This window comes from Carcharodon carcharias, chromosome 4 (genome assembly GCF_017639515.1).
Source record: "Carcharodon carcharias isolate sCarCar2 chromosome 4, sCarCar2.pri, whole genome shotgun sequence".
NCBI classification, from domain to species: Eukaryota; Metazoa; Chordata; class Chondrichthyes; order Lamniformes; family Lamnidae; genus Carcharodon; species Carcharodon carcharias.
The window spans coordinates 15,529,129-15,555,393 of NC_054470.1; the positions used below are offsets into that span (position 1 = coordinate 15,529,129).

Sequence of the window (26,265 nt, forward strand, 5' to 3'; positions counted from 1 at the left end):
TTGGCAGCAGAGTTTTGGATGAGCTGAAGCTTAGAGGGTGGGATGAGAGGCCGAACAGGAGAGTATTGGAATAGTCAAGCCTAGAGGTAATAAAGGCTTAGATGAGATTTTAAACAGCAGATGTGCCAAATGTGGAGTCAGCCAATGCTAGGGAGGTGGAAATAGGTGGTCTTAATGATTGTAAGGATATGTGGTGAGAAGCTCATCTCAAGTTTAAATACAACACCAAGGTTGCAAACAGTCTGGCTCAGCTTCAGACAGTAGTGAGGGAGAAGGATGAAGCTGGTGTCTAGGGAACGGAGTTTTTTGGCAGAGACCAAAGACAATGACTTTAGTGATATTCCCAATATTTTGCTGAAGGGTATTTCTGCTCATCCAGTATTAGATGATGGACAAGCAGTCTTGTGATTTAGAGACGGTGGAGGGATCAAGGGAAATGGTGCAGAGGTGGAGCTGGGTGTCAGCGACATACATGTGGGAACTGATTGTGTTTTCAAACCGTGTCGCCAGGGGCAGAATGCAGATGAAAAGTGGAAGGAGTCAAGGATAAATTTTGGGGGACACCAGAGGTAACTGGGCCAGAGCAGAAACATAAGTCATTGCAGCTGATTCTCTGGCTACAACTGGATAAATAAGAATGGAACTAGGGGAGTGTAGTCTCACCCAACTGGATGACAATAAAGAGGCACTGGAGAAATATGGGTGATCTACCACGTCAAAGGCTGCAGATAGGTCAAGAATGATGAGGAGGGATTGTTTACCATTAGCAAAGCCACATAGGAAGTAATTTGTGAATTTGATAAGAAACCTGATTTGAGGGATCCAAACATGGAGTTCTGGGAAAGATGGGCACAGATTTGGGAAATGATAATAGTTCAAAGACATGAGAGGAAAGGGAGATTGGAGATGGGTTGGTAGTTTGCAAGGACTGAGGGGTCAAAGATAGTTTTTTTTTGAGGAGAGGAGTAATGAAGGCAGACTGGCAAGTAAAGCTCAATCTATGTGGCAACCCACTCTCTCTACCACATGGTCTCTGCCAAGAAATTCCATTCCCTAGACACCAACAACATCCTTCTCCCTCACTTCTGTCTGAAGCTGAGCCAGACTGTTTGCAACCTTGATGGTGTATTTAAACCCGAGATGAGCTTCTCACCACATATCCTTACAGTCATTTTCTCTGCAGTAGACTGCTCATTGAAAATGGTCCATGAACACTAGGTTTATCCCCTGTATCCAAGTAATCACTTCTTCAAAAAATCTATCAATTTTGTCAAGCACAACTTGCCTTCAATAAATCTGTGCTGGCAGTTCTTGGTGAACCACTCCATTTTTAAATGCTCACTAAATTTATCTTGAATTATGGATTCTGAGAGTTTGTCCACAACTAACGTTCGAACAACGTAATCTATAAATACCAGGCTTATTCTTTATTCCCTTCTTGAACAAAGGTGCTACATTTCCTACTCTTCAGTTCCATTGTGCAATTGGCATGTTAAAGAATGGTGGAAAATTATGGCTAGAGCATGCTAGGTCTTCCCTGGTTTCTTTAAACAGCATACAATCAGAATCTCGCTGGAGTTGCTTTCTTTGGAGAAACAATTCTGTTTCGACAGTTATCTCTACCAATTGTTCCATATTCTTCTCAAGACGTATATTCTCACTTCCAAGATGCCATAATTTATAAACAACAATGCAAATATTTAACATCTGCACCACATATTCATCCTGGACAATTTGCCCCTTCCTTCAACCCTGAACTACCATATAAAAAACTGAAAGGATGAGATAAATTAAGTAATTTTTTTTTGTGGTGCTAGTTGAAGAGGGAATATTGGTCAGGGCACTGACAGACTTCTCTCCTCTTTTTCAAATAGAGTCATGGTATAAAGTAGACAGAGAGGTCTTGTTTCACATCTTTTTCCATCATGTAGTGTAGAAGAAATATGGTCAGGAGTGGCCAGGAGATTGAGAACAGTTTTAAGGTTTGGGACTATTGAATGAATGAAAAGGAAGGTGGGTAAAAAAAGGTTATAAAGCTTTCTTTAAACTCCCAACCCCAAGGAAGCTTTGTAATAGTCATTTGCCACTGAGCTGACAATTGAAGCACTGTGTAAAATATAGAATACTTGAATTATATGAGGCACAGAGAGTAAAAATGCACTATGCTATCTGAATTATGCTCACTGCAGGGAAAGCAGTTATTGACCAAGGAACCAGCCTTAAGTTCTTGAAAACACTTACAGCTACTTGGCATTATACAATTTCTCTCTCCTTCCCCCTCACCTTTTTCTTCACAAGTGCTTCCCTTTCTCTGTCTCTCTTCTTCCACTCCTCAGCAAGGGCCTGCATGTGAGCCAGCTCTTTTTGCTTCAACTATTGGCAAGAAATAAATAACACATTGGCCATTCACACACAAACCACAATGAAATATGCATTCACATGGAACACAAGATTTATTCAGACAATTAATTCAGGAGGTTTGCTTTGGAGCCTGCTGAGAGAGAAATAAAATAAAAAGAAAAATGGGGAAATGCTTAACTCTCCTAGAGTTACATAATATTTAAGTTGTAACTAAAAATATACAAAGCTCAAGTATATTGAAGTTGCTTTCAATACTGTACTATTAGGTAGGCTCCAATTATGTCAATGATCCAAATATGCTTTTCCATACTATGTGCCAACAGATGTTATTTTAGCAACAAGTTACTCTTTAAATTTGCATTTGTCTCTTGTTGCTGAGGTAAAAAAGGGTGTACCTGGTCCTGGAACAAATCTTCTTGCACTTCTTTCCACATTTCCAGCTCTAATGCAGCTTTATATTCCATTGTCTCACGAGGCACAGGATCAGGGCCCGGCCCTGAAGCCTGAACAGGCTTAGCTGAAAGATCAGGTTGTTGTTGCTGTCCAATATTTGAATTCTAAAGTAAAAACAGATATTTACCATTTATGAATTTATTTAATAAAAACAAAAATCGCAGATGCTGGAAATCCAAAACAAAAACAGAAACAGAAATACCTGGAAAAACTCAGCAGGTCTGGCAGCATCGGCGGAGAAGAGCTCCTCTCCGCCGATGCTGCCAGACCTGCTGAGTTTTTCCAGGTATTTGTTTCTTTTTTTGTTATGAATTTATTTACATTTGTACTCTAAGCAAATGCTGGTGAATGTAGAAGCAGTAGGCCAGTCAGCCTATTCAGCCTGTTCAACCTGTTCAACCATTCAATTAGGGCAAGGGTCTGCAATCTGCAGCTCCAGAGCTGCATGTGGCTCTTAACACCTATTTGCAACTCCCAATATTTCCCAGTTGGATCCATTTAATCTGAAAAAAAACCTAAAAAAATCAAGAAAAATAAGAGTCGTGTTTTTGATGTGGGGATAAATGGCTAATCATTGTGTTATACTTTAAGGTTTCAGATGGTTATTTTAACTGAAAAACATCATTGTGCTCCAAATAAACCTGTTCAAGTGGTATAGCTACACCATGGTTATAGATAATCCCTTTGATTCAAAGAACAGGTTTTACAATTATTATCATTATTGTTTCTAATATAACGGAGATGATAAATTATTTTGAATGAGCTTAATTAGCAAAAAAACTATTGATCTGAGTGTTGAAAGATCAAATTGTCACAGCCTGTTGAGGAAGAGCAGTCCAGATTTCTGCTACACTTTCTACAAAAGAAAGTGCTTTCTGATTTCCCTCCTAAATGGCCAAGCTCTAATCTTAAGATTAGGCCCATGATTTCCTGATGTCCAATCAGCTAAAAGTTTTAAAAACAGGAAGTGCTGAAGAATTCATCAGGTATAGCATCACCTGTGAAGGGAGAAACAGAGTTAACATTTCAAGTCCAATATAATAATTCTTCAGAACTTCAATTTAGTTCTGAAGAAGAGTCACATTGGACTCAAACCATTAACTCTGTTTCTTTCTTCACAGTTGCTGCCAGACTTGCTGAGCTCTTCCAGCATTTATTTTTATTTCAGATCTTCAACATCCACAGTATTTTGCTTTTATTTCAGCAGTTAAGAGTTTTGCTGTATCTAGCCTATCAAACCTTGGAACATTTTAAACTTCAATCAGACCATCATCAGTCATTGAAATTCAAGGGAATACCAGCCTAGTTTATGCAGCCTGACCTCATAATTTAACCCTCTAAGCCCAGACATCATTCTGCAAAATCTTTGCTGCATCCTCTCCAGAGTCAAAATATCTATCATGAGCCGTTGTGCCAAAACATGAATATAGTACTCCAGATAGGGCCTGACCAAGGTGCTATACAACTGAGGTTAGAGGGGAGGCGATAGCATAGTGATATTGTCGCTGGACTGGTAATCCAGAGACCCAGGGTAATGCTCTCGGGACCTGAGTTTGAATCCGGCCACAGCAGGTGGTGGAAATTGAATTCAATAAAAATCTGGAATTAAAAGTCTAATAATGACCATGACCATTGTCGATTGTTCTAAGAACCCATCTGGTTCACTAATGTCCTTAGGGAAGGAAATCTGTCGTCCTTACCTGGTCTGGCCTACATGTGACTGCACACCCACAGCAATTGTCAGTGGTTCACTCTTAAATGCCCTAGCAAGGAACTCAGTTGTATCAAACTGCTACAATATCTCAAAAAATGAAACTGTACAGACCACCCAGCATCAACCTAGGCACCGGAAATGACAACTTCAGTCCTGTCGGCCCTACAAAGTCCTCCTTACTAAAATCTGGGGGCTAGTGTCAAAATTGGGAGAGCTGTTTCATAGACCAGTCAAGCAAGCCTGACATCATTATCCTCAAAGAATCATATCTTACTGATAATGTCCCAGACACCACCATCACCATCCCTGGATATGTCTTGTCCCACCTGCAGGACAGAGCCGGCAGTGGTGGTGGCACAGCAGTATACAGTCATGACAGAGTTGCCCTGTGAGACCACAACATTGACTACGGACCAAATGAAGTCTCATGGCATCAGGTCAAACATGGGCAAGGTGCTGATTACCACGTACTGACCTCTCTCAGCTGATGAATTAGTACTCCTCTGTGTTCAGCACCACTTGGAGGAAGCACTGAGGCTGCCAAGGGTGCCGAATGTACTCTGGGTGGGGGACTTCAATGTCCATTACCAAGAGTAGCTTGGTAGCACCACTACTGACTGAGCTGGCCGAGTCTTAAATGACACAGCTGCTAGACCGGGTCTGCGGCAGGTAGTGAGGGAACCAACAAGAGGGAAAAACATACTTGGCTTCATCCTCACCAACCTGCCTGCCACAGATGCATCTGTCCATGACAGTATTGGTAGGATTGACCACCACAAGTCATTGTGCAGACAAAATCCCACATTCACATCGAGGATACCCTCCATCATGTTGTGTGGCACGACCACCGTGCCAAATGGGAGAGGTTACGAACAGATCTAGCAACTGAAGACTGGGCATCCATGAGCGCTATGGGATATCAGCAACAGCAGAATTATACTCGAGCACAATCTGTAACCTCATCTCCTAGCATACCCCCCACTCTATCATTACCATCAAGCCAGGGGATCAACCCTGGTTCAATGAATGGCACAGGAGGGCATGCCAGGAGCAGGAGCAACATCAGGCATACCTAAAAATGAGGTGTCAACCTGGTGAAGCTACAACACAGGATTACTTGCATGCTAAACAGCATAAGCAGCAAGTGACAGACAGAGCAAAGCGACCCCACAACCAACGGACCAGATCTAAGCTCTGCCGTCCTGCCACATCCAGTCGTGAAAGGTGGTGAACAATTAAACAACACACTGCTCAATGATGGGGGAGCACAGCAAATCCAGTGCAAAAGATAATGCTGACGCATTTGGTACAATCTTCAGCCACAAGTGCCACGTGGATGATCCATCTGGGCCTCCTCTGGAGGTCTCCCGCATCACAGATGCCAGTCTTCAACCAATTTAATTCACTCCACATGATATCAAGAAATGGCTGAAGACACTGGGTAGTGCAAAGGCTGTGAGCCCTGACAATATTCCAGCAATAGTGCTGAAGACTTGTACTCCAGAACCCTGAGCCAAGCTGCTCCAGTACAGCTACAGCACTGACATCTACCCGACTATGTGGAAAATTGCCCAGGTACGTCCTGTGCACAAAAAGCAGGACACATAGAAACTCAGCCAATTACCAACCTATCAGTGTACTCTTGATCATCAGTAAAGTAATGGAAGGGGTCATCAACTGGCACTTACTTTACAATCACCTGCTCACTGATACCCAGTTTAGGTTCACCAGGGCCACTCAGCTCCTGACCTCATCACAGCCTTGGTTCAAACATGGACAAAAGAGCTGAAATCCCGAGGTGAGGTGAGAGAGTCTGCCCTTGACATCAAGGCGCGTTTGACCAAGTGTGGCGTCAAGGAGCCCTAGCAAAACTGGAATCAATGGAAATCAGAGGGAAAACTCTCCACTAGTTGGAGTCATACCTAGCACAAAGGAAGATGGTTGTGGTTGTTGGAGGTCAGTCATCTCAGCTCCAGGACTCGACTGCAGGAGTTCCTCAGGGTAGTGTCCTCGGCCCAACCATCTTCAGCTGCTTCATCAATGACCTTCCTTCCATCATAAGGTCAGAAGTGGTGATTTTGCTGATGATCGCACAATGTTCAGCACCATTTGTGACTCCTCAGATACTTAAGTAGTCCATGTCCACATGCGGCAAGAACTGGACAATATCCAGGTTTGGGCTGACAAGTGGCAAGTAACATTCATGCCGCACAAGTGTCAGGCAATAACCATCTCCAACCAGAGAGAATCTAACCATTGCCCCTTGACGTTCAGTGGCATTACCATTACCGAATTCCTCACTATCAACATCCTAGAGGTTACCATTGACCAGGAACTGAATGGACTAGCCATATAAATACTGTGGTTACAAGAGCAGGTTAGGGGTTAGGAATCCTGTGATGAGTGACTCACCTCTTGTCTCCCCAGTGCCTGTCCACCATCTTCAAGGCACAAGTCAGGAATGGGATGGAATACTCCCCAATTGTTTGGATGAGTGCAGCTCCAACAAAACTCAGGAAGCTTTACACCATCCAGGACAAAGCAGCCCACTTGATTGGCACCACATCCACAATCATTCACTCCCTCCACCATCGACGCACAGTAGCAGCAGTGTGTACCATCTACAAGATGCACTGCAGGAGTTCACCAAGGCTCCTTAGACAGCACCTTCCAAACCCACAACCTCTACCATCTAGAAGGACAGCAGATAGATGAGAACACCACCACCTGCAAGTTCCCCTTCAAGTCAGTCACCATCCTGACTTGGAACTATATTGCCATGCCTTCACTCACTCGGTCAAACTCCTGGAACTCCCTCCCTAACAGCGCTGTGGGTGTACCGACACCACATGGACTGCAACGATTCAAGAAGGCAGCTCACCACCACCTTCTCAAAGGCAACTAGAGATGGGCAATAAATGCTGGCCCAGCCAGCAAAGCCCACATCACATGAATGAATAAAATAAAATACAATTGAGGCATAACTTCCTTCCCTTTATAATCCAGCCTCTTTGAGATAAGGGTTAAAAATTCCATTAGCCTTTTTGATTTCTTTTTAAATTTGGTAGTTGGGAGTCTATCTCACCCTGCCTATCTCCCAAAACTTTCCCTGCTTCCTCTTTTCAACACGTTTTGCAAAAAATCTAATGTAGAACTACAAGAGCCTAATATTAGTTCAGTTTTCCATGTGCTTTACAGCAACAAAATAAGTATGGTAAGAGAAGCTTTGCTGATACAGTTAAAACTGACAATAGCTCCTAGTGTGTATGCCTTTAGGACCAACGACGCTTTTGAAAAGTAATTAATTGACCATGATTTGGGACAGCTTGAGGACATGATAAAGCATAACATAAATATTAGTTTTTTTTTCACTAGTGAAAATGTGAGCGACGAGAATCAGCCTTTTTTAAATAAAAAAATCCAGTCCCATTTTGTAATTTGTGAAACTACCCAGCAGTTCAGATGGAACTGGCTGTTACAGGAAAGCAAGTCCACAAATGCACAAATTTAGATTCTAGTTCATACTTGCATATATGAAGTAACCTTGCATGTATATGCATCATACTGCAGTAATGTGAAAGAGTTCTACAATGAGTTAGCTGCCATATTTGAGTCAGACATCTTTAGTGCACGACTTAGGCAATCTAGTTTGATTCCTTTAATAGCTTTCTCTCATTTACCTCCTTTCAAATGTCCTATCACTCTTTGTGTGCATGCAGCAATTTGCAACAGTTTAGAAAACAGATACTGAGAACTCCCAAGGCCTGACACTGCATCTCCTGCAAATTTAATGGATATTTTTAATGCAAGGTAGATGCATAGGCAGTGACCACACTGAATTTGTTTTGTGTAGCTTGCAGACATTAACAATGTCTAAGTAGTATTTTAGTTAAGACTTCAGTCAAACATTTTTACACTTTATGTGCTAAGTTGATCATATGCACACAGCAGTATTTAAGTAAACACAGATCAAAACTTACAACACAACATTCATTTCTCAATCAGTATCACAAAATCCAAGCTTGAATTTATGCAAGGATACCATGTACTTACCTGAGATGAATCAGACACTGTGACATGTTGAGTTTTTACAAAATTATAATCCTCCAGAGTCATGGAATAGTACAGTTCAGCAATTTTGTTGTTTGGCCTGTTAAAATAGTGGAATAATTTTAATTAAGCAACCACCCTCGCAAAATAAAATTTCAGGGTACACAAGTGTCAAATTCAAAAATGTTATGATTAATGAGATGGGGGCCGCTTAGCTCAGTTGACTAAGTGGTTAATGTGTGGATCAGACTAATGCCAACAGTACAGGGTTCAGTCCCCATTCTGGTTGAGGTAGACTCAGGGCTTGCCTCCTCGCACTGAGTGTAGCAAAAAATCATGGCATTTTGCCATGGTTGGCAAATAATTGCAAAGGACCGGCCTTCAGGCAGAGAACTTCAGCAAGAAGAAAAGGAAAAAGATAATTAATTACTAAAAGGATATTATAAATGGAGAACAAAATACTCCAAAATTGACCCTCTTTGCTTGCCGAAGTCTATTTTTACCACTTTGGTTTCCGTCTATTATTCCCAAAGTTTACACAAACGGCATCAACTCCCTCTTTATAATGTAATTAAACCTTTAATCCAGTGAAAATGTTATTAACACTCCTGTCACAATGAAACTCTTCTTTGTCAGCAATATCCAGATTTTAACTACTATTTCTCTATTGTTTCCTTTCTCCCCGCTCTCCCAATAGTAGGCACAGAGCAATATTTTTCTATTTATTTCTCGTACAAGATGAATATGTAAAAAGCTTTTCCCAACTGCGATGAAAGTATAATAATTTTCATATGGCAGAATTTTCTGAGCCCGCTGGTGGTGTGAAGGCAGGTCACGATCGTCCGCTCAGCCTGCCAACAGCCGGCCATCGGTCAATGGCGAACTAATTGTAATACATCAGCATATAATTAAATGGCCATCCTGCCAGGGCCTTGGAACCCGGCCGTATTGTCCGTCCACATTGGCAGGGTGTCCGGGGCAAGTGCTGGCCAGCCTCAGAGACAACCGTTGTCATGGGGGGCTGAGGGGGGTGTCAAATCCTGCCCTGGTGCTGCATTCCGCGCACAGGCAATTGAGGTGGGGGGCAGGGTAAGTGAGGGAAGTGGCCACGCATTAAGGACACCTGTATAAACTGACCATGCCTCTGCAACTGAGACAGATCAGGCACAGCCACAGTGATGCGATTGGGGTTGTGCTCCTGGACTGCCCACCCATGCAAGCAACGCAATGGCATCAAAGAGCCACCAAACACTCCATACCTTACCCCACCGCATCCCCGCCCGCCCGGCACAGATTTCAAGTCCGCCACCACTTTATTGGACCACGGAGCAGTTGGGCTGCACATGTCGTACAATCTCCTCACCAATGCTGGCCATGTAGCAGTCACTAATAGATGCACTCACAGTCCCTTGCAATCTCAGCATCCTGGTTTGGACCAGTGTCCCCCATGTTGCAGGTTGACAGGGCAGCCATGCAGCGCGCTCATCTCTGGCCATCCGAGGGGTGACCAGCACTCCGCAGGAAGCGTTAAGGGACAGTCACACAGGGCCAGGAAAGGTGCTAAGTGCAGCCATGATAACCACATCTCTCTCTCTCTCTCTCTTTAATGCTGCAGGAGGCCCACATCAGGATCATGGATCCTGGTGACCTAGCGGTATGCCCAATGGCCTACAGAGGCTATAGAAGATGGAGGAGAGAGCGACTGAGGCACATGGCCGCGCAAAGGCAAGAGCAGCAACCTCATGAAGAGGCAGCAGGGGCTCTGGCACACACTGTCCAGGAGCGACAGCGAGCCATGGCTAGTCGGCACCAAGCAACATCCAGGGCCGATAGACACCACCTGCCAATCCTGCAGATGACTGAGAACCAGTGTCGCAGATGACTGCGCATGTCTAGGGACCTGGTGGCTCACATCTGTCACTTACTGCAGGACTTCGCACCAATGGGACAAGGAGGGCATTCACTGCTGGTGGCTGTGAAAGTGACCACAGTGCTCAATTTCTATGCCAGTGGCTCCTTTCAGGGCTCCACAGGTGACCTCTGTGGGATTTCACAATCCGTCACCACAAATGTATCCATGAGGTCACAGATGCCATCTTCTCCATGGCACACAACTTTGTGCATTTCACCCGGGACGGGGACAGCCAGGATACAAGGGCCATTGGATTCGCCCTGATCTCAGGATTCCCATAGGTGCGGGGTGCGAATGCACTCATGTGGTGCTCAGGTCTCCTTCGCTACGCTTGGTGGACTTCATCAACTGTAAGGGCTTCTACTCACTGAATGTGCTGCTGCTATGCGACCATCAGAAATGCATCCTGCAGATATGCGCACAGTTTCCAGGGAGTGTGCACAACACCGACATCCTCAGTTGCTCTCAGATCCCTGCAGTCTTCCAGGGTCCACAGAGGCTGCAGGGTTGGCTCTTTGGGGACAAGGACCACAGAGGCCATGGCTGATGACCCCCGTGCGGTGGCCTCAGGCTGCAGCAGAGCGACCCTATAATGAAGCCCGTGCAGCAGCTCACAACTTGGTGGAGCAGAACATCTGGATGCTGAAGATGCCGTTCCGGTGCCTTGACCGGTCTGATAGAGCCCTGCAATATAGTTCGCAGAGGGTGTCATGCCTTATCGTTGTCTGCTACACCCATTATGAACTGACACTGCAACAGGGAGTGGAGCTGATTGAGGAGATGGAGGAGCTACACATCTTCTCCAATGAGGACGACGCTGACGGGGATGAGGCTCTCGCACTGGCTAGATGAGGTGGGCGTGCTTGGGACGTTCTCAAAGCTGCCAGATTTGTGGAGGATGTTGACAACATGCAGTGAGGTGTCCCCATAGGACCTCACATCACAGTTGTGAACTTTTGACTCCAGTCTGGCTTATGGCAGCGCCAATACCCTACGTGAGAATGCTCTTGTCATGGAGAGGTAGTGGAGGCCCTAATAGTCGCTCGATCGCAGGAGGATGACGACAACATGCAGTGAGGGCACTCCATAGATCTTCACATAGCCTCTGAAAATGTCTGACTCTCGTCTGGCCGAGGGCAGTTTGCTTGCGCTCCGTGGTCAGGGCCATTTCAGAGATGCAGCCATAAAACTTGAGACGCATCTGCTGCTAGGTCCGCCTTCAGCACCTCAGCCCTTCAGGAGCTGGTGCACAGCATCGCTGGTCACAGATGTTGGTGTGATGGGGGCCAGCCCCACCTTAGAGGTGCTAAGAGCACACAGAAAGAATGGGAGAACTCTGTAGCACCTGCCCACTATATTCTGGTAGCAATGACCTGCACTGCTGAGGTGCAGGCATCAGTAATGTTTCCAGGGAGTGTGAGGCTAGACCGTCACTGTAGTCTGAAGGTTACACAGAGCACACGGAAGAGGTCCTAGGCTGAGACATCTGCCTTTTATCTTGTATAGAAAGGTTTCACATCTGAGTGACAAGAACACTGCTCATCAGAGCAAGGAGCCACAGGCAGGGAGACATTCTTGGGAGTTTATTGGCAACAGTGAACCTTAAGTACAAGTGATTAACACCCGTGCCCAGGTTGTGCAACTAATTTTCCTTAACTTTCCTAACCCTGCTGCAATGTCCCTTCCTATTGTTCCCTCGCTTGCCTTTGCAGCTCCAGCAACTGTGACATGACCAAGTCCAAAGGCAGGTCATCTCACTTGCATTCAGCAATGTTCTGGCCTCCAGCAATCCTGAGTGCCGTGGGCCTGGGAAGTCCCTGCCTCCGACTGCTGCGGATCAGAAAGTGCAATGTGCTCACCAGATTGTGATCCTGAGGGTACTCTAAAGCTAGGTCTCACCGAGGTGTGTGTCTCTGCACTGGTGGAGGGCTTGGTTGAGCGCTGTGACGGACCTTCAGAGAGGGTGCCTTCAGATTCCTCTTCAGAGGTTTCTTCAGGGCTTGATTGGAGCCCCTGGGTCATGGACTCTGTTGGCTGTTTGGCAGATGCGCCTGCAAAAGCAAGGGGAGATAATCAGTGCATGGCAGTGGCCTGTGAAAGAGGACACATCACTCACGGTATGGTTGCCTGATGAATGTTGCACTGCTGGATCCTCATTTGATACAGCAGCACCGACATCACCGTCAGCACAGGACCAGTCCCGGTCATCGTTGGCCAACCAGATGGCTCTGTTTTCAAATTCTATCAGAACTTTGATCTCCGGCATCCCTCCAGCTGTCTGCTCCTTCCCTCCTGTTATGTGCCAGTTTCTCCTGCATGCATAGAGATGGGGAGAGTATATCAGGACACTTGATGGGCCAGATGATAAGTATACCTGGCCCGTGTGGGTGGTGAGTGGCCGCATGGACAGGGTGAGGACAATGACGATGTGCGTGAAAGAGTGAATGGTGATGTCCCTTGCTCTGGCAGTGAGTGAGGGCCCTGTGGATATGTGATGGGTTTGTGAATGTGTGAGTTGGGAGTGATGAAAAGAGTGACTTACCCTGGTGGAACGGAGGTGATCATTCATCCTTTTGCGGCACTGGGTGCCTGTCCTCCTCTGTAGGGCATTTGCACTGATCTCTATTGCCAGCACCTCCCAAGCCAGGTTGGTGACTTTGCTGCCTATCCTGTGACCAGAGCTGGGGTAGAGCCCATCCCGGCAGGCTTCCACGGCTTCCAGCAGTCGCTCGAGGGACCCGTTGTTGAAGCGGGGGGCTGCAGCCTTTTTTCCCTTTGCTGGCCATGTCTCCCGGGCAGCGGTGGTGAGCTGGTGGCAATGAGTGCTTTGCTGCTTTTTAAAGATGGCAGCCAGCATGATGCAACAGTAGAGTGATAGAGGGCAAGAGCCCGCTCTCTATGGAAACGGTATGTTTCGCAGGAGTGAATAAATAATGAGGCGTGCTCAGGACGATACTACGTGAAAACGCACCATGTTCGGCAGCGGCTAGGGCTCCATTTTACCTGTCTGCTACCACACTTAGTGCAATTCTGGGAAAATCCCACCCATAATTTTTTTTGGGTTATTGCAAAGTAGGTTTATGAATGTAAGTATAGGTGGTTCTGTCTGTGTGAATTAATTACATTTGGAGTCAACTAGACTGCAAATTTAAAATCATCAAAAGAAGCTATGTATAGAAATGCTAATGAGTAAACATGGATGCTGGCTGAGCATGTAAGGTGTGAAGAGAATTTGCATTTTTAGATAAATGAAGGGAGATTTGGATTTCAAAGGGATCTTAGTCTATTGCAACTAGCCAGATAAGCAAGGTTAAGGAGCATGTTATTTTTCTCAAAGGTTACTGACAATATTGTCAACATGAAAGTTTTCATTGTATGAGGAAGATACAGTTTCAAAGGCATAAGGAACAATAGAATTTACATATTAAGGAGAGAGAAACATGTATAAAAGAGAATCAAAGGCTATGTAGGGGGAAGATCATATTAGATATAACAGGAGTGTGTGAAACAGCCTTCCATTTGTGCACAAGTCTGATATGTAAAGTAACGGAAGGCGGGGAAGCTATTTGGAATTCTACTGTCAAGTAGGGTACTGTGTTGCCGATTTCGTTTTAAATCTAAAATCTATTTTGGACGGTTGCCTTAAAGGGAGTGCAACTGGCAGTCAGGTTAATTAGGAATTTTAGGATTTGTTATAGTAGCAAGTAATTGTAGTCTTATGTATGTGTTTGAAATCTGTTTTGCTAATAAATATTTTCATTTAATTTTGTAAAGAAAATCTCTAAAGGTCTTGGTGGACTCATTACTTCTGAATTCAGTGCACACATTTTCTTGTAATAAACACAAATTGCAAAACCAATGTGATAACGTGACCAAGTTTCCCTTTTGGATTTGATCTGCCTGGTGCAAATCATCTGCCATGTCGTAACACAACCATCTTGATCCCAAGGGTGAATGCCTATTATTGAATTATACATGAGGGGAATATCATTGCTCAGATATCCTGTACCTGTGAGTATCCTTCAGAAAGGGCAAAGGTATTGACAACATGAATGCCACATTGCATATCAATAGAGATAAGTCTCACCGCACCAGTTTTTTTAAAAATCCCTCTCTCATAATGCTGTTTAACCAAATTCTTTCCACTTTACTGTGGACCTTATCCGTGCACAGGAAAGTAGAAGTCCTTCTGCAAGTCTTTTTGTATTTCAAAAAGTTTGTGGTTAAGTTTGCAAGTCACGCATGCATGGCTTCGGCAGCATACCAAGAGAAAATATATTCATATCAAACGCAATAAATTTGTCTCAGAATGAAGCCAGCAGTTGTCTCCTTTTGCAAGTACTTGATTCCATTATGTTGAATCACAAGTTCATTCTGGAATCCCAAAATACACGTACCATCCTCAAAGTTAACATTAAGCTAACTTTTCAAATTGGACATCACCATTTTCAACTCCATTTCAGAATCAAATGATAAGATGCCATATCAAAAGTCACTACACAAAATAAGAGCTCATGTAGAGGAGGGGGTAACATAATATCATGGAGAGAATTAGCTAACAGGAAGCACTGGGTCATTTTCAGGTAGGGTGCCACAGGGATCAGTGCTGGGGCCTCAACTATTTACAATTTATAACAATAACTTGGATGAAGGGACCGAATGTATGGTTGCTAAATTTGTTGATGACACAGAGATAGGTAGGAAAGTAAATTGTGAAGAAGACATGGAGAGTCTACAAAGGGATTAGAAAGGTTACGTGAGTGGGCAAAAAATTGGCAGATGGAGTATAATGTAGGAAAATGTGAACTTGTCCAGTTTGGCAGAAAGAATAAAAAAGCAGTACAGAGGGTTCTGGATGTTTTGGGGTTTTTTTTATTCATTCAAGTGATGTGGGCTTTGCTGGCTAGGCCAACATTTACTGCCCATCCCTAATTGCCCTTGAGAAGGTGGTGGTGAGCTGCCTTTACGAACCGCTGCAATCCATGTGGTGTAATTACCCCCACAGTGCTGTTAGGGAGGGAGTTCCAGGACTTTGACCCAGCGACAGTTAAGGAACGGCAACATAGTTCCAAGTCAGGATGGGAGTGCCTTGGAGGGTAGCTCCCAGGTAATGGTGTTCTCATATATTTGCTGCCCTTGTCCTTCTAGATGGTAGTGGTCGTGGGTTTGGAAAATGCTGTCTAAGGAGCATTGGTGGATTTCTGCAGTGCATCTTCTAGATGGTGCACACTATTGCTGCTGTGCATTGGTTGTGGGGTGGAAGGAGTGAATGTTTGTGGATGGGGTGCCAATCAAGTAGGCTGCTTTATCCTGGATGTTGTCAAGCTTCTTGAGTGTTGTTGGAGCTGCACTCATCCAGGCAAGTGGCGAGTATTCCATCACACTCCTGACTTGTGCCTTGTAGATTGTGGACAGACTTTGGGGAGTCAGGAGGTGAGTTACTCACCACAGGATTCATAGCTTCTGACCTGCTTTTGTAGCCACAGTATTTATATGGCTCATCCACTTCAGTTTCTGTCAACGGTAAACCACACCAAACCACCACCCCCCCACCCCCCCCAAAACACCCCCACACCCCCAGGATGTTGGTAGTGGAGGATTCAGTGTTGGTAATGCCATTGAATGGCATGGGGTGATGGATAGATTCTCTCTCGTTAGAGATGGCCATTGCCTGACACTTGTGTGGCACAAATGTTACTTGCCACTTGTCAGCCCAAGCCTGGATGTCGTCCAGGTCTTGCTGCATTTGGGCATGGACTGCTTCAGTATCTGAGGAGTCGCGAATGGTGCTGAACATTGTGCAATCATCAGCGAACATCCCCATGTCTGACCTTACGATGGAGGGAAGGTCACTGATGAAGCAGCTGAAGATGGTTGGGCCTCGTACATAAATCACAAAATGCTAGTATGCAGGTGCAGCAAGTGATTAGGAAGGCATATGGAATGTTGTTGTTTAACGCAAGGGCAATGGATTATAAAAGTAGGGAAGTTTTTGCTATAGTTGTACAGGCCATTGTTGAGATTGCATCATGGAGTACTATGTACAGCTTCGGTCTCCTTACTTAACAAAGGACATAATTGCATTAGAAGCAGTTCGGAGAATGTTCACTCAATTTATTCCTCAGATGAAGGGGTTATCTTACGAGGAAAGGGTGTACAGATTGAGCCTGTATCCTTTGGAGTTTAGAAGAACGAGAGGTGATCTTTTGAAACATATAAGATCCTGAGGGGACTTGACAGGGTGGATGCTGAAAGGATGTTTTCCTTTATGAGAGAGACCAGAATTAGGGGACACTGTTTAGAAATAGGGGTCTCCCATTTAAGACAGAGACGAGGAGAAACAATTTCTCTCAGAGGGTTGTTCGTCTGTGGAATTCTCATCTCCAGAGAGCAATGGAGGCTGGGTTATTGAATATTTTTAAAGCTGAGTTAGATATAATCTTGACTGACAAAAGAGTCAAAGGGTATGGAGAGAGTCAGGAAAGTAGAGTTAAGGCCACAATCAGATCAGCCATGATCTTATCAAATGGTGGAGCAAGCTCGAGGGGCCGAAGGCCTACTCCTGCTCCTAAATTTGTATGCTTGTAAATAGATCAATGTGCTTAAGTCCAGAACAGGTTAAAATTTCTCCCCTCTTGAAGTTTACATAGCAAAATTCCCAGTCCAAAGGGATTATTTTTATTTCATGGCAAAGCAGATTTTCTTCATCTGTGTAAAATACTACAGCCCAACTTGCCCTCCTAAAATACTTTTACATCTCCCAATCCCTGCCTCAGCAAGCAGAAGATCAGGTAAAATACAAATTTTTCCAAATTCATTAAACAGACTAAATTAATTTTTTCAAACACTGCTGACAGGTACAAAAAACAGAACTGAATTAGACTGTCAAAAGCAAAATACTGTGGCTGCTTGAAATCTGAAGTAAATGCTGAAAATACTCAGGTCTGGCAGCATCTGTGGAGACAGAAACAGAGCTAATGTGACCTGAAATGTTAACTCTGTTTTTTTTACATTAGACTATGGTTATGGCACGGTCACAATACAGCCAAGTAGGAAAGGTTACTTAATCAGTGACTCCCTCAGAGAAGGACCTCTTAAAGATGGTTTTGTGCAGTTAGCCCAATTAACAACACAGTATTTATGGTTAGCATATAATGAGGATAAGTGAAGTTTCTCTCTCTTCCATCCATTCATCTATTCCCTTGACTTACCTCTAACCAGCACACAACCAATAGTGGGATACCCTATTTCACTGATTGTAACAACCCTCCATCTCATCAGCCAAGTAACCATGCTGCATATGTTAAATACAAATTTCAGTAGGATGTTTGACCACAGAGGCCACCCAGACCTGGTCTGGTGTCCACAAAGCCCCTTAAAGAAGTGGGAACTTTGGCCAATTTCTCTGCTCCCCAGTCAGGATTGTGAAGGCCCAAGTCTTCTGCTTACTCCCTCCTATTTTAGAATAAGCTATCTTAGTACAATTTTTGTAATAGTGTTAAGTGATTATACATTTCCTTTACTATTGGGATTTTCTGAAAAGCCAGCAAGCTACAACCAGTATTGAGGATATTTGCAGACTACTGTAGCTGCATCATTGGAAAGCACTGCCTCCTTATGCAATGCTAATAGAAACAAAAAACTCTGGGCTTTGGGACCTGACATCTGAACCAAATGGGAGTCCTGAGACTGCACTTAGGGCAGCAGGATCAGCTTGGTAGCCCAATATTGACTCATAATTAGGGCCTTAATTAGGCAAATCATCTGACCCCAAGCGTGGAGCGGCCAGCCGATCCACAGTCCTGCCTGCTGCTGGGAAACTTCCCCAGCAGCAGGACGGCAGCAAGGAGCCGTCCTGAAGCAGTTCTCTACCTTTTTACTGGGCCCCGCCTCCATTCCTACCGGTAATGGGCTGGTAAAATCCTGCCCATTAAATCACAGTGAGTGACAGAGATTCTTGCATGATACTTTTCTAGTAATGGCTTGAACATAATCAATTCTACAGCACTGATATGGCAAAAACAAACAACCTGGCAAGGAGTAGGTCCTTGATATTTGACAGTACAAGGTATGCAGAAAGTGAGTGCACAAAGTGAAATAAAATAACATCTATGGGATCTGTATCCAGCCATAAATTGTATCAGCACTGGTAAGTCCAGTCCATCAATCTACATCAGTACGACTTAGGACAGTTAAACATAAAATCTGAATGAGTTAAAATTAAATACTTTCATTAAGGATTAAGGGGCCGATGACTTTGATACTTTTATCTCCAAAGACTTCTCAGCTTGCTAAATATTTATTAAGAAAGTGCATAGGATAAGACACCAGAATTTGTTCAATTCCTAATTAAAATGCTTTTTAGACTTAACTCTTCCCTGTGTGACATGAAGTCTTTATTCTACTTTTTAGGTCCAAATTGGGAGTTTAACCTAAGATTGCGAAGAGTATTTGTTAAAAGTCCATAAATCATTTGCATTGTGCACTTCTTAAAACTTTATGATGCATCAAGTTATGTCTCCTGGGAGTCAATGAAGTAAGATCTGGAGATATGATAAAAGTAAACCCATGCAAGTAAATCCATGCAAGAGAGTGGAAACTAAGAGCTATACTAAGGCGTGAAAAATTCAAAAGAGTTTACTGGAAGACAAATAATAATGCACCAAGATTCAAAAATCAAATTATGTTGAAGATTAAAGCTATTTAAAAAATGAAATAGTACACTTTATGGAAGACATATTCTGGTAGCTAATAGGAGAACGAAGTAGTGGTCCAGTGTCATTCAGTAATATGGCACAAAAATCATAGTACACATCCTGGTACACAGCCAAGATTACGCTGGAGAATCTTAGCAGTTTAAAAAAAACACTCACATTACTACATTTATCCATGAAAAACAAGCACACAAAGCAAATAACATTTAACTCAAAACTTAAGATACAATATTACATGCATATAGGATTTGGGAATGAGGCATCATGACTTGGGTTACTCATTTTGAATATTATGCTAATAATCAGACTTGCCCTTGTGCCGCTACAACTGGAATCCTCTCACTGTAGGTCTGACGCCAGCACTGATCTCCTGATGGGCCCAAAAAGCGAGATTTTTCTGCTGTCAGAACATTTGACAATTTCAATCTTGCTACTCCCAAAAGCAAGTCTTTGGTCATTTTATCTTTGTGCCATACTTCAACCAACAAAGGTAACCTAAGAAAAATGAACATATCTGAGTATACAGCAACTATAACATGCAACATTTTACTGTTACATTTTATTCTATTTATTTTCTCACTTCCTTTAAGGCTGAGTTCAAAAGTTGACATTACAAAGTTAGAATCTGAAATTAATTTGTCTTAAGACAACAAAAATAAATCTCAAATTTGTATCTAAGCTACATAGGCAAAGGAAATGTCAGGTACACTCCTTGATATTTGCTGAGTTAATCAATCTTGGATAGTGCTAGCAGAAGTGGCCTCAGCAACTGTCTTAAAATAGTGCCCGGTGTTCTCTTTTCTGATTGCTACTCAATTACTTATTTTAGAGACAGAAAAAGACTGAAAGCCAGAAAGCGTGGGGAAGTAACAGGAGTGCACCAGGTATGGCCCCAAAAGGTGAACAGCCCAGTAACGCTGTCAAGATTCATGCATAATGATCACTTGGCATGAGAAGATCAGTGGCAAACATGTAACTGCCCCAATAAGGGGCTAACACCTACAGGAGAGGAAAGGAAATTAATATTTTTTAAAAATTGATATCTGAAGAATAGAAATAGTGGTGCTCCCAGGGTCTTTGCCCTCTTTGATATGTTTTAATGTGCTAGATTTGGGTATGCAGGGCATAATTTCAAAGTCTGCAAACAACACAAAACTTAGTGAGGAGAATAGGAACAGATATCAGTAGGACAAAGACTGCTGAAATGGGCAGTCACATGGCAGATGAAACTTAATGTAGAGAGGTATGATTTTTGTAGGAAGATTCAGGAGAGGCACTGTCAACTAAATGGTATAATTTTAAAGAGACAAGAACAGAAACCTAGGGCTGTACATTCACAAATCTTAGAAGGTGACCAGACAAGTTGAGAAGAATGGAAAAGGCATATGGTATTCTTGGCATGTTTTTTAAATTCATTCAAGGGATGTGGGCTTCACTGGTTGGGCCAGCATTTTATTGCCCATCTCTAGTTGACCTTGAGAAGGCCGTGGTGAATTGCCTTCTTGAACCGCTGCAGTTCATGTGGTGTAGGTACACCCACAGTGCTGTTAGGAAGGGATTTGAACCCAGCAACAGTGAAGGAAGGGTGATATATTTCCAAGTCAGGATGGTAAATGACTTGGAGGGGAACTTACAGGTGATGGTGTTCCCATCTATCTGCTGCCCTTGTCCTTCTAGATGGTAGTAGTCGTGGGTGGAAGGTCCTGTCTAAGGAGCCTTGGAGAGTTCCTGCAGTGCACCTTGTAGAGGGTACACACTGTAGCTACAGTGCATCGATGGTGGAGGGAGTGAATGTTTGTGGCACCAATCAAGCGGGCTGCTTTGTCTTGGACAGTGTCAAGCTTTTTGAGTGTTGGCGGAGCTGCACTCATCCAGGCAAGTGTGGAGTATTCCATCACACTCCTGACTTGTGCCTTGCAGATGGTGGACAGGCTTTGGGGATTCAGGTGAGTTACTTGTTGCAGGATTCCTAGCCTCTGACCTGCTCTTGTAGACATAGTATTTATATGGCTAGTCTTGTTCAGTTTCTAGTCAATGGTAAACCCCCCAGGATGTTGATAGTGGGTGTTTCAGTGATGATAATGCCATTGAATGTCAAGGTGCGATGGTTAGATTCTCTCTCGTTGGAAATGGCTTTCTAAATAAAGATATTGAGAATAAAAGCAAGGAAGTTATCCTAAACTTTTATATATCACTACTTAGGCCCAGCTGGAGCACTGTATCCAATTCTGGGAAGCACAGTTTATGAAGAATGTCAAGGCCTTAGCGAAGGTGCCGAGATTTACTAAAATAGCGCCAAAGATTCGGGGCTTCAGTTAAGTGGAAAGACTAAAGAAACAGGAGTTATTTTATTTCAAGCATAGGAGGTGTTCAAAATCATGAGAAGTTTTGAAGGGGTAAATAAGGGGAAACTGTTTCCAGCGACATAAGGGTTAACAACCTGAGGACAAAGATTTCAGGCGATTGGCAAAATAACCAGAGGCAAGATGGAGAAACTATATGTAGTGAATTTTCATGATCTGAAACGTACAGCCTGAAAATGAGGGAAGGTTAAATAATAACATTCAAAAGTGAAGTGATATAAATACTTGAAGGGGAAAAATCAGCTATGGGGAATGTATTGGGTAATTGGGTAGCTCTTTGAAAAAGCCAGCAAAGGCATAAAGAGCCAAAAAGCCTCATTCTACACCATTTCATTCCAGGATTCCAACAAAACTATTTGATGTAAATAATATTTTTCAAAACTAAAATCATATCCAGTCATTGATGTTTATTAAATTTTTCTGCTTTGTTCATCTGAACTTTTTTTTAAACCAGTACAAAAAGGTGTGCCGGGAAACTCAAAAGAAATAGATATTTTGATTTGGTAAAGGGAACATAATTTGCAGCTGTTGTTATGCAGGTACAATAAAACACATTAAAATATATTATTGGATAATGGTACCTGAAAAAGGTATCTTGCAGTTGATGAGGTAGTGCTGCAAAATCAAAGGCACAATATGATTGAGGAAAGATCACTTCCATGTTTCTCTTCACTTCCACTGGAGGATTCGTCATGATTGGGGCTGCAGTACCAAAAAATGGGTAGGAGTACCTGATTGGTAAGTTAAAGCAAAAAAGTGTCCAATTTAGTTAGGATACCATACTAGAAAATAAGCAGTCTTGCATTAGAAATTTCTCAATTGAACTCGAGCATGTTTAATACAAAAACATAAAATGCTGGAAAAATTCAACAGGTCAGGGAGCATCTGTGAAGAGAGAGACCAAGTTACATTTCAGCTCAATGACCTTTTGTCAAAACCGAAAACCATGAGAAATGAACAGGTTTTAAGCAAATACTGAGGCAGTGAAACAGAGGAATGGGGAGAACAAAAGGGAAGGTCTGTGACCGGATGGAAGGCAGGAGAAATTAAATGACAAAAAGGTTCATGCCGCAAGACAAAAGGAGATGGGGTATTAGTTTGACTGGGCCTATATTCACTAGAGTTTAGAAGGGTGAGAGGGGATCTGATCACAACGTATAAAATTCTAACAAGGCTGGAGAGACTAGATGCAGAAAGGATATTTCCCTTGTTTGGGGAGTCTAGAACCAGGGGCCATAGTCTCAGGATACGGGGCAGGCGATTTAGGAATGAGATTAGGAAAAAAATTCTTCACTCAGATGGTGATCAACCTGTGGAATTCTCTACCACAGAAGGCTGTGGAGACCAGGTCACTGAATATATTCAAGAAAGAAACTGATAATTTTTTGGATATTAGGGGCATCAAGGGGTATGGAGAGAAAGCAGGAATATGGCGTTGAGATAGAGGATCAGCCATGATCATATTGAATGGCGCAGCAGGCTTGAAGGGCCAAATGGCCTACTGTTGCTTCTAGTTTATATGTTACTATGACAAGTAAAGGGACAAAAGGAAGGTGTAAAAGGCAGTCATTCCTGTCTGAAAAAGAAGTGAGAAAGGTGGCCATGATCTGAAGTTGTTGAATTCAATATGAAATCTGGAAGGACGAAAGGTCCCTAACTGAAAGAGGAGGACAATGAGATCAGAGTGAGAGTGAGACAGCGAATTAAATGACAAGCTCAGGGTCACTCAGCTCAAGGGAACTGATTTCTACCAAGCGGAGGCTGAACACCAATGCTGACACCTCCTTCTACCATCCTCGAGTGCACAGCCACACTACTGAACATCCAGCCGCCATTTTAGAGGCTGTCACTGATCACGTTTCCTCTGGAACTCAGCCTACCATGGGGTCCAGCCTCATGCTCCCTCAATGCAATATAGCCTACTGCTACAACAAAAACAGGAAATGCTGAAGAAACTGAGCAGGTCTAACAACATATGTGGAGAGAAAGACAGAGTTAACGCTTCAAATCCAGATGACTCTTCTTCAGAGATGGTTGGTAGCCTACTGCTACCTCCTTACCAACCTTTTCTTGCCCCAAAAAACTGATTTCCTATCTTGAATACATTTTCTCCCCTTGCCGGTCTCATCTCACCTACATTTGTGACTCTTCCGATGCCCTCTAGCAGTTAACTGTTCCAAGTTTCCTGGTCCTAACCATCAAATCCCTCCACACCTCCATCCCCCACTAAGAGCCATCTAAGAGGTCTCTGCCTCTTCCTTGAATGAAGCCCCAACCTGTTCTCATTCATGACCCCCTCTTCCACCTGGCTGAAATTGTTCGCTCATTGAAAAGCATCTCCTTTGACTTCACTAACTCCCTCCAAAGTAAAAGGTGTTCCCTATAATCTGTACTGATCCTATCAGTGTCTGCCTTTCTGTTTAATGTATGGAACATTCTTCATAGCATCAGGTCCTCACCCTTACCTCTTTCCGATACATTGATGACTGTAATGGTGCACTTCCTGCTCCTGCCCTGGACTGTTATATTTCATCAACTTTGCTTCTAATTCCACACTTTTCCTCGTCTTCACATACTCCAAGTCCAATATTTCTTTTCCCATCCTCAACCTCTGCCTCTGTTTCAGGAAACAGACTATCAACTAATACCCATCATAAGTTTACTGGCTCCCACGGCTTCCTTGACTACTTTTTCTCTTTTCCTGTTTCCTGTCAGGATTCTATTCCAGTCTCATCTATTCTGATGACGCAGAATTCCTCACCAGTGCTTCCGACATGTCTACTCTTTTCCTCAATTGATGATTCCTCTCCTCAAGGTTGGCAGGCCCTCGACCGCATCAGTTCTATTTCCCTACGGTGCTGTTCTCCCTCCTATCCCTCCTTCCCAGAACCACCATCTGGTTTCTCCTGTTCTCACCATCCACCTCACCAGCCTCCACATTCAACAGATCATCCACTGCCATTTCTGCTATCTGCAGAGTAATGCCATCACCTGACATATACTTTTTCAGCATTCCGAAAGGGCTGTTCCTTCTGCAAAATCCTCATCCACTCTTCAATCACCCCCAACATCCTCTCTTCTTCCTATGCAAGCACAGAAAATACAACACATACCTTTTTACCTCAACTGCATCTGATTATAATTCTGCTCCTTTTTTTTTGTTTTTCGACAGCACTTGGTGATGATTCTGCTTTTTCCATTTACCCATCCTCGAGACCCATCTTTTGTATTTGAACTTGCCCCATTATCATCTCCTTTTAACTTGCAGTGTCATCCCTTCTGTCATTTAATCTCTCCTGCCTTCACCCCTATCAAAAATCTTTCAATTTTTTTCTTCCCCTGCCCCCTTCTCTGCCTCTGTACTTGCTTAAAACCTGTTATAAATCTAACTTTTTCCTGTTCTGATAAAAGGTCATTAAGTTGAAATGTTAATAGTTTCTCACTCCACAGGAGTCTGACCAACAGAGATTTTCCGCATTTTCTATTTTTATTTTAGATTTCCAGCATCTGCAGTACTTTGGTTTTGTTCAACCATAATCCTACCCATTCCTACAGCTATTTGACTACATTTTCTTTCACCTTTCTTCCTGTAAGAACTTCTTGCTTTCTCACAGTTTGTCCATTGCAGATGTTCTAATGATGCAGAATTCTATACCAGCACTTCCAACATGTTTTCTTTTGCCCTCAAGAGGAATCCCCCCCCACCCCCCTCCCCTGGTTAACAGGGCCCCTCGAGTCAGTCTGTTCCATTTCTCACATTTGGGATCTTACCCCTTCTCCCTCCCAGAACCATGATGGGGGTTTGCCTGGTCTTCACCTTTCACCCACCAGCCTCCAGTCAGTAGATCATCCTCTGCCATTCCTGAAACCTTCAAACACATCTTAACCTCTCAGCATTCCAAAGGGACCATTCCCTCTGCACCCTTATCCATTCTTTTTTAATATTTTCCAAAGGTGTGGGCGTCACTGGCAAGCCCAGCATTTGTTGCCCAACCTTAACTGTCTTTAGGAATGTGGTAGTAAGCTGCTTTCTTGAATCACTGCAATTCATCTGGTGGGGGTGCTCGCATAGTGCTGTTAGGAAGGATGTTCCAGAATTTTGACCCAGTGGCAGTGAAGGATAATTCCAAGTTAGGATGGAGTGTGGCTTGGAGGGGAACCTGAAGGTGGTGGTATTCCTATGCCCCTGCTGCCCTTGTCCTTCCAGGTGGTAGAGGTCGTGGGTTTGGAAGGTGCTGTCGTGGAGCCTTGGTCAGCTGCTGCAGTGCATCTTGTAAATGGTACACCCTGCTGCCACTGTGCATCAGTGGTGGAGAGGGTGAATGTTTAGGGTGCCAATCAAGCAGGCTGCTTTGTCCTGAATGATGTCAAGCTTCTTGAGTGATGTTGGAGCTGTACTCATCCAGGCAAGTGGAGGTTATTCCATCACTCCCCTGACTCGAGTCTTGCAGATGGTGAACAGTCTTTGGGCAGTCAGGAGGTGACATACTCACTTCAGAATTCCCAGTCTCTGACTTGCTGTGATAGCCACAGTAGTTCTCTAGTTGGTCCAGTTCAGTTTCTGGTCAATCATAACCTCCAGGATGGTGAACTTCAATCACCTCCAACAGCCATAGGAAGAAAGGACAGAGGAGCAGGTGTAGGCCATTCGGCCCTTCAGGTCTGTTCCACCATTCAATAAGATCATGGCTAATCTGG

The 26,265-nt window shown here is 43.6% G+C and overlaps 1 protein-coding gene across 1 annotated transcript in view; it reads right to left on the reverse strand.

Annotated features, from left to right (window-relative positions):
* LOC121277359 (centrosomal protein of 120 kDa) overlaps positions 1-26,265 on the reverse strand; it is a 126,232-nt gene that overhangs the window by 42,792 nt on the left and 57,175 nt on the right. Inside the window, exons 11-15 of the mRNA XM_041186736.1 lie at positions 22,149-22,298; positions 19,517-19,699; positions 8,582-8,678; positions 2,757-2,918; positions 2,284-2,373 (exon numbers count right to left, since the gene is read on the reverse strand). Of these exons, the coding sequence (XP_041042670.1) occupies positions 2,284-2,373; positions 2,757-2,918; positions 8,582-8,678; positions 19,517-19,699; positions 22,149-22,298 (682 nt within the window). The remainder of the gene's footprint in view (positions 1-2,283; positions 2,374-2,756; positions 2,919-8,581; positions 8,679-19,516; positions 19,700-22,148; positions 22,299-26,265) is intronic.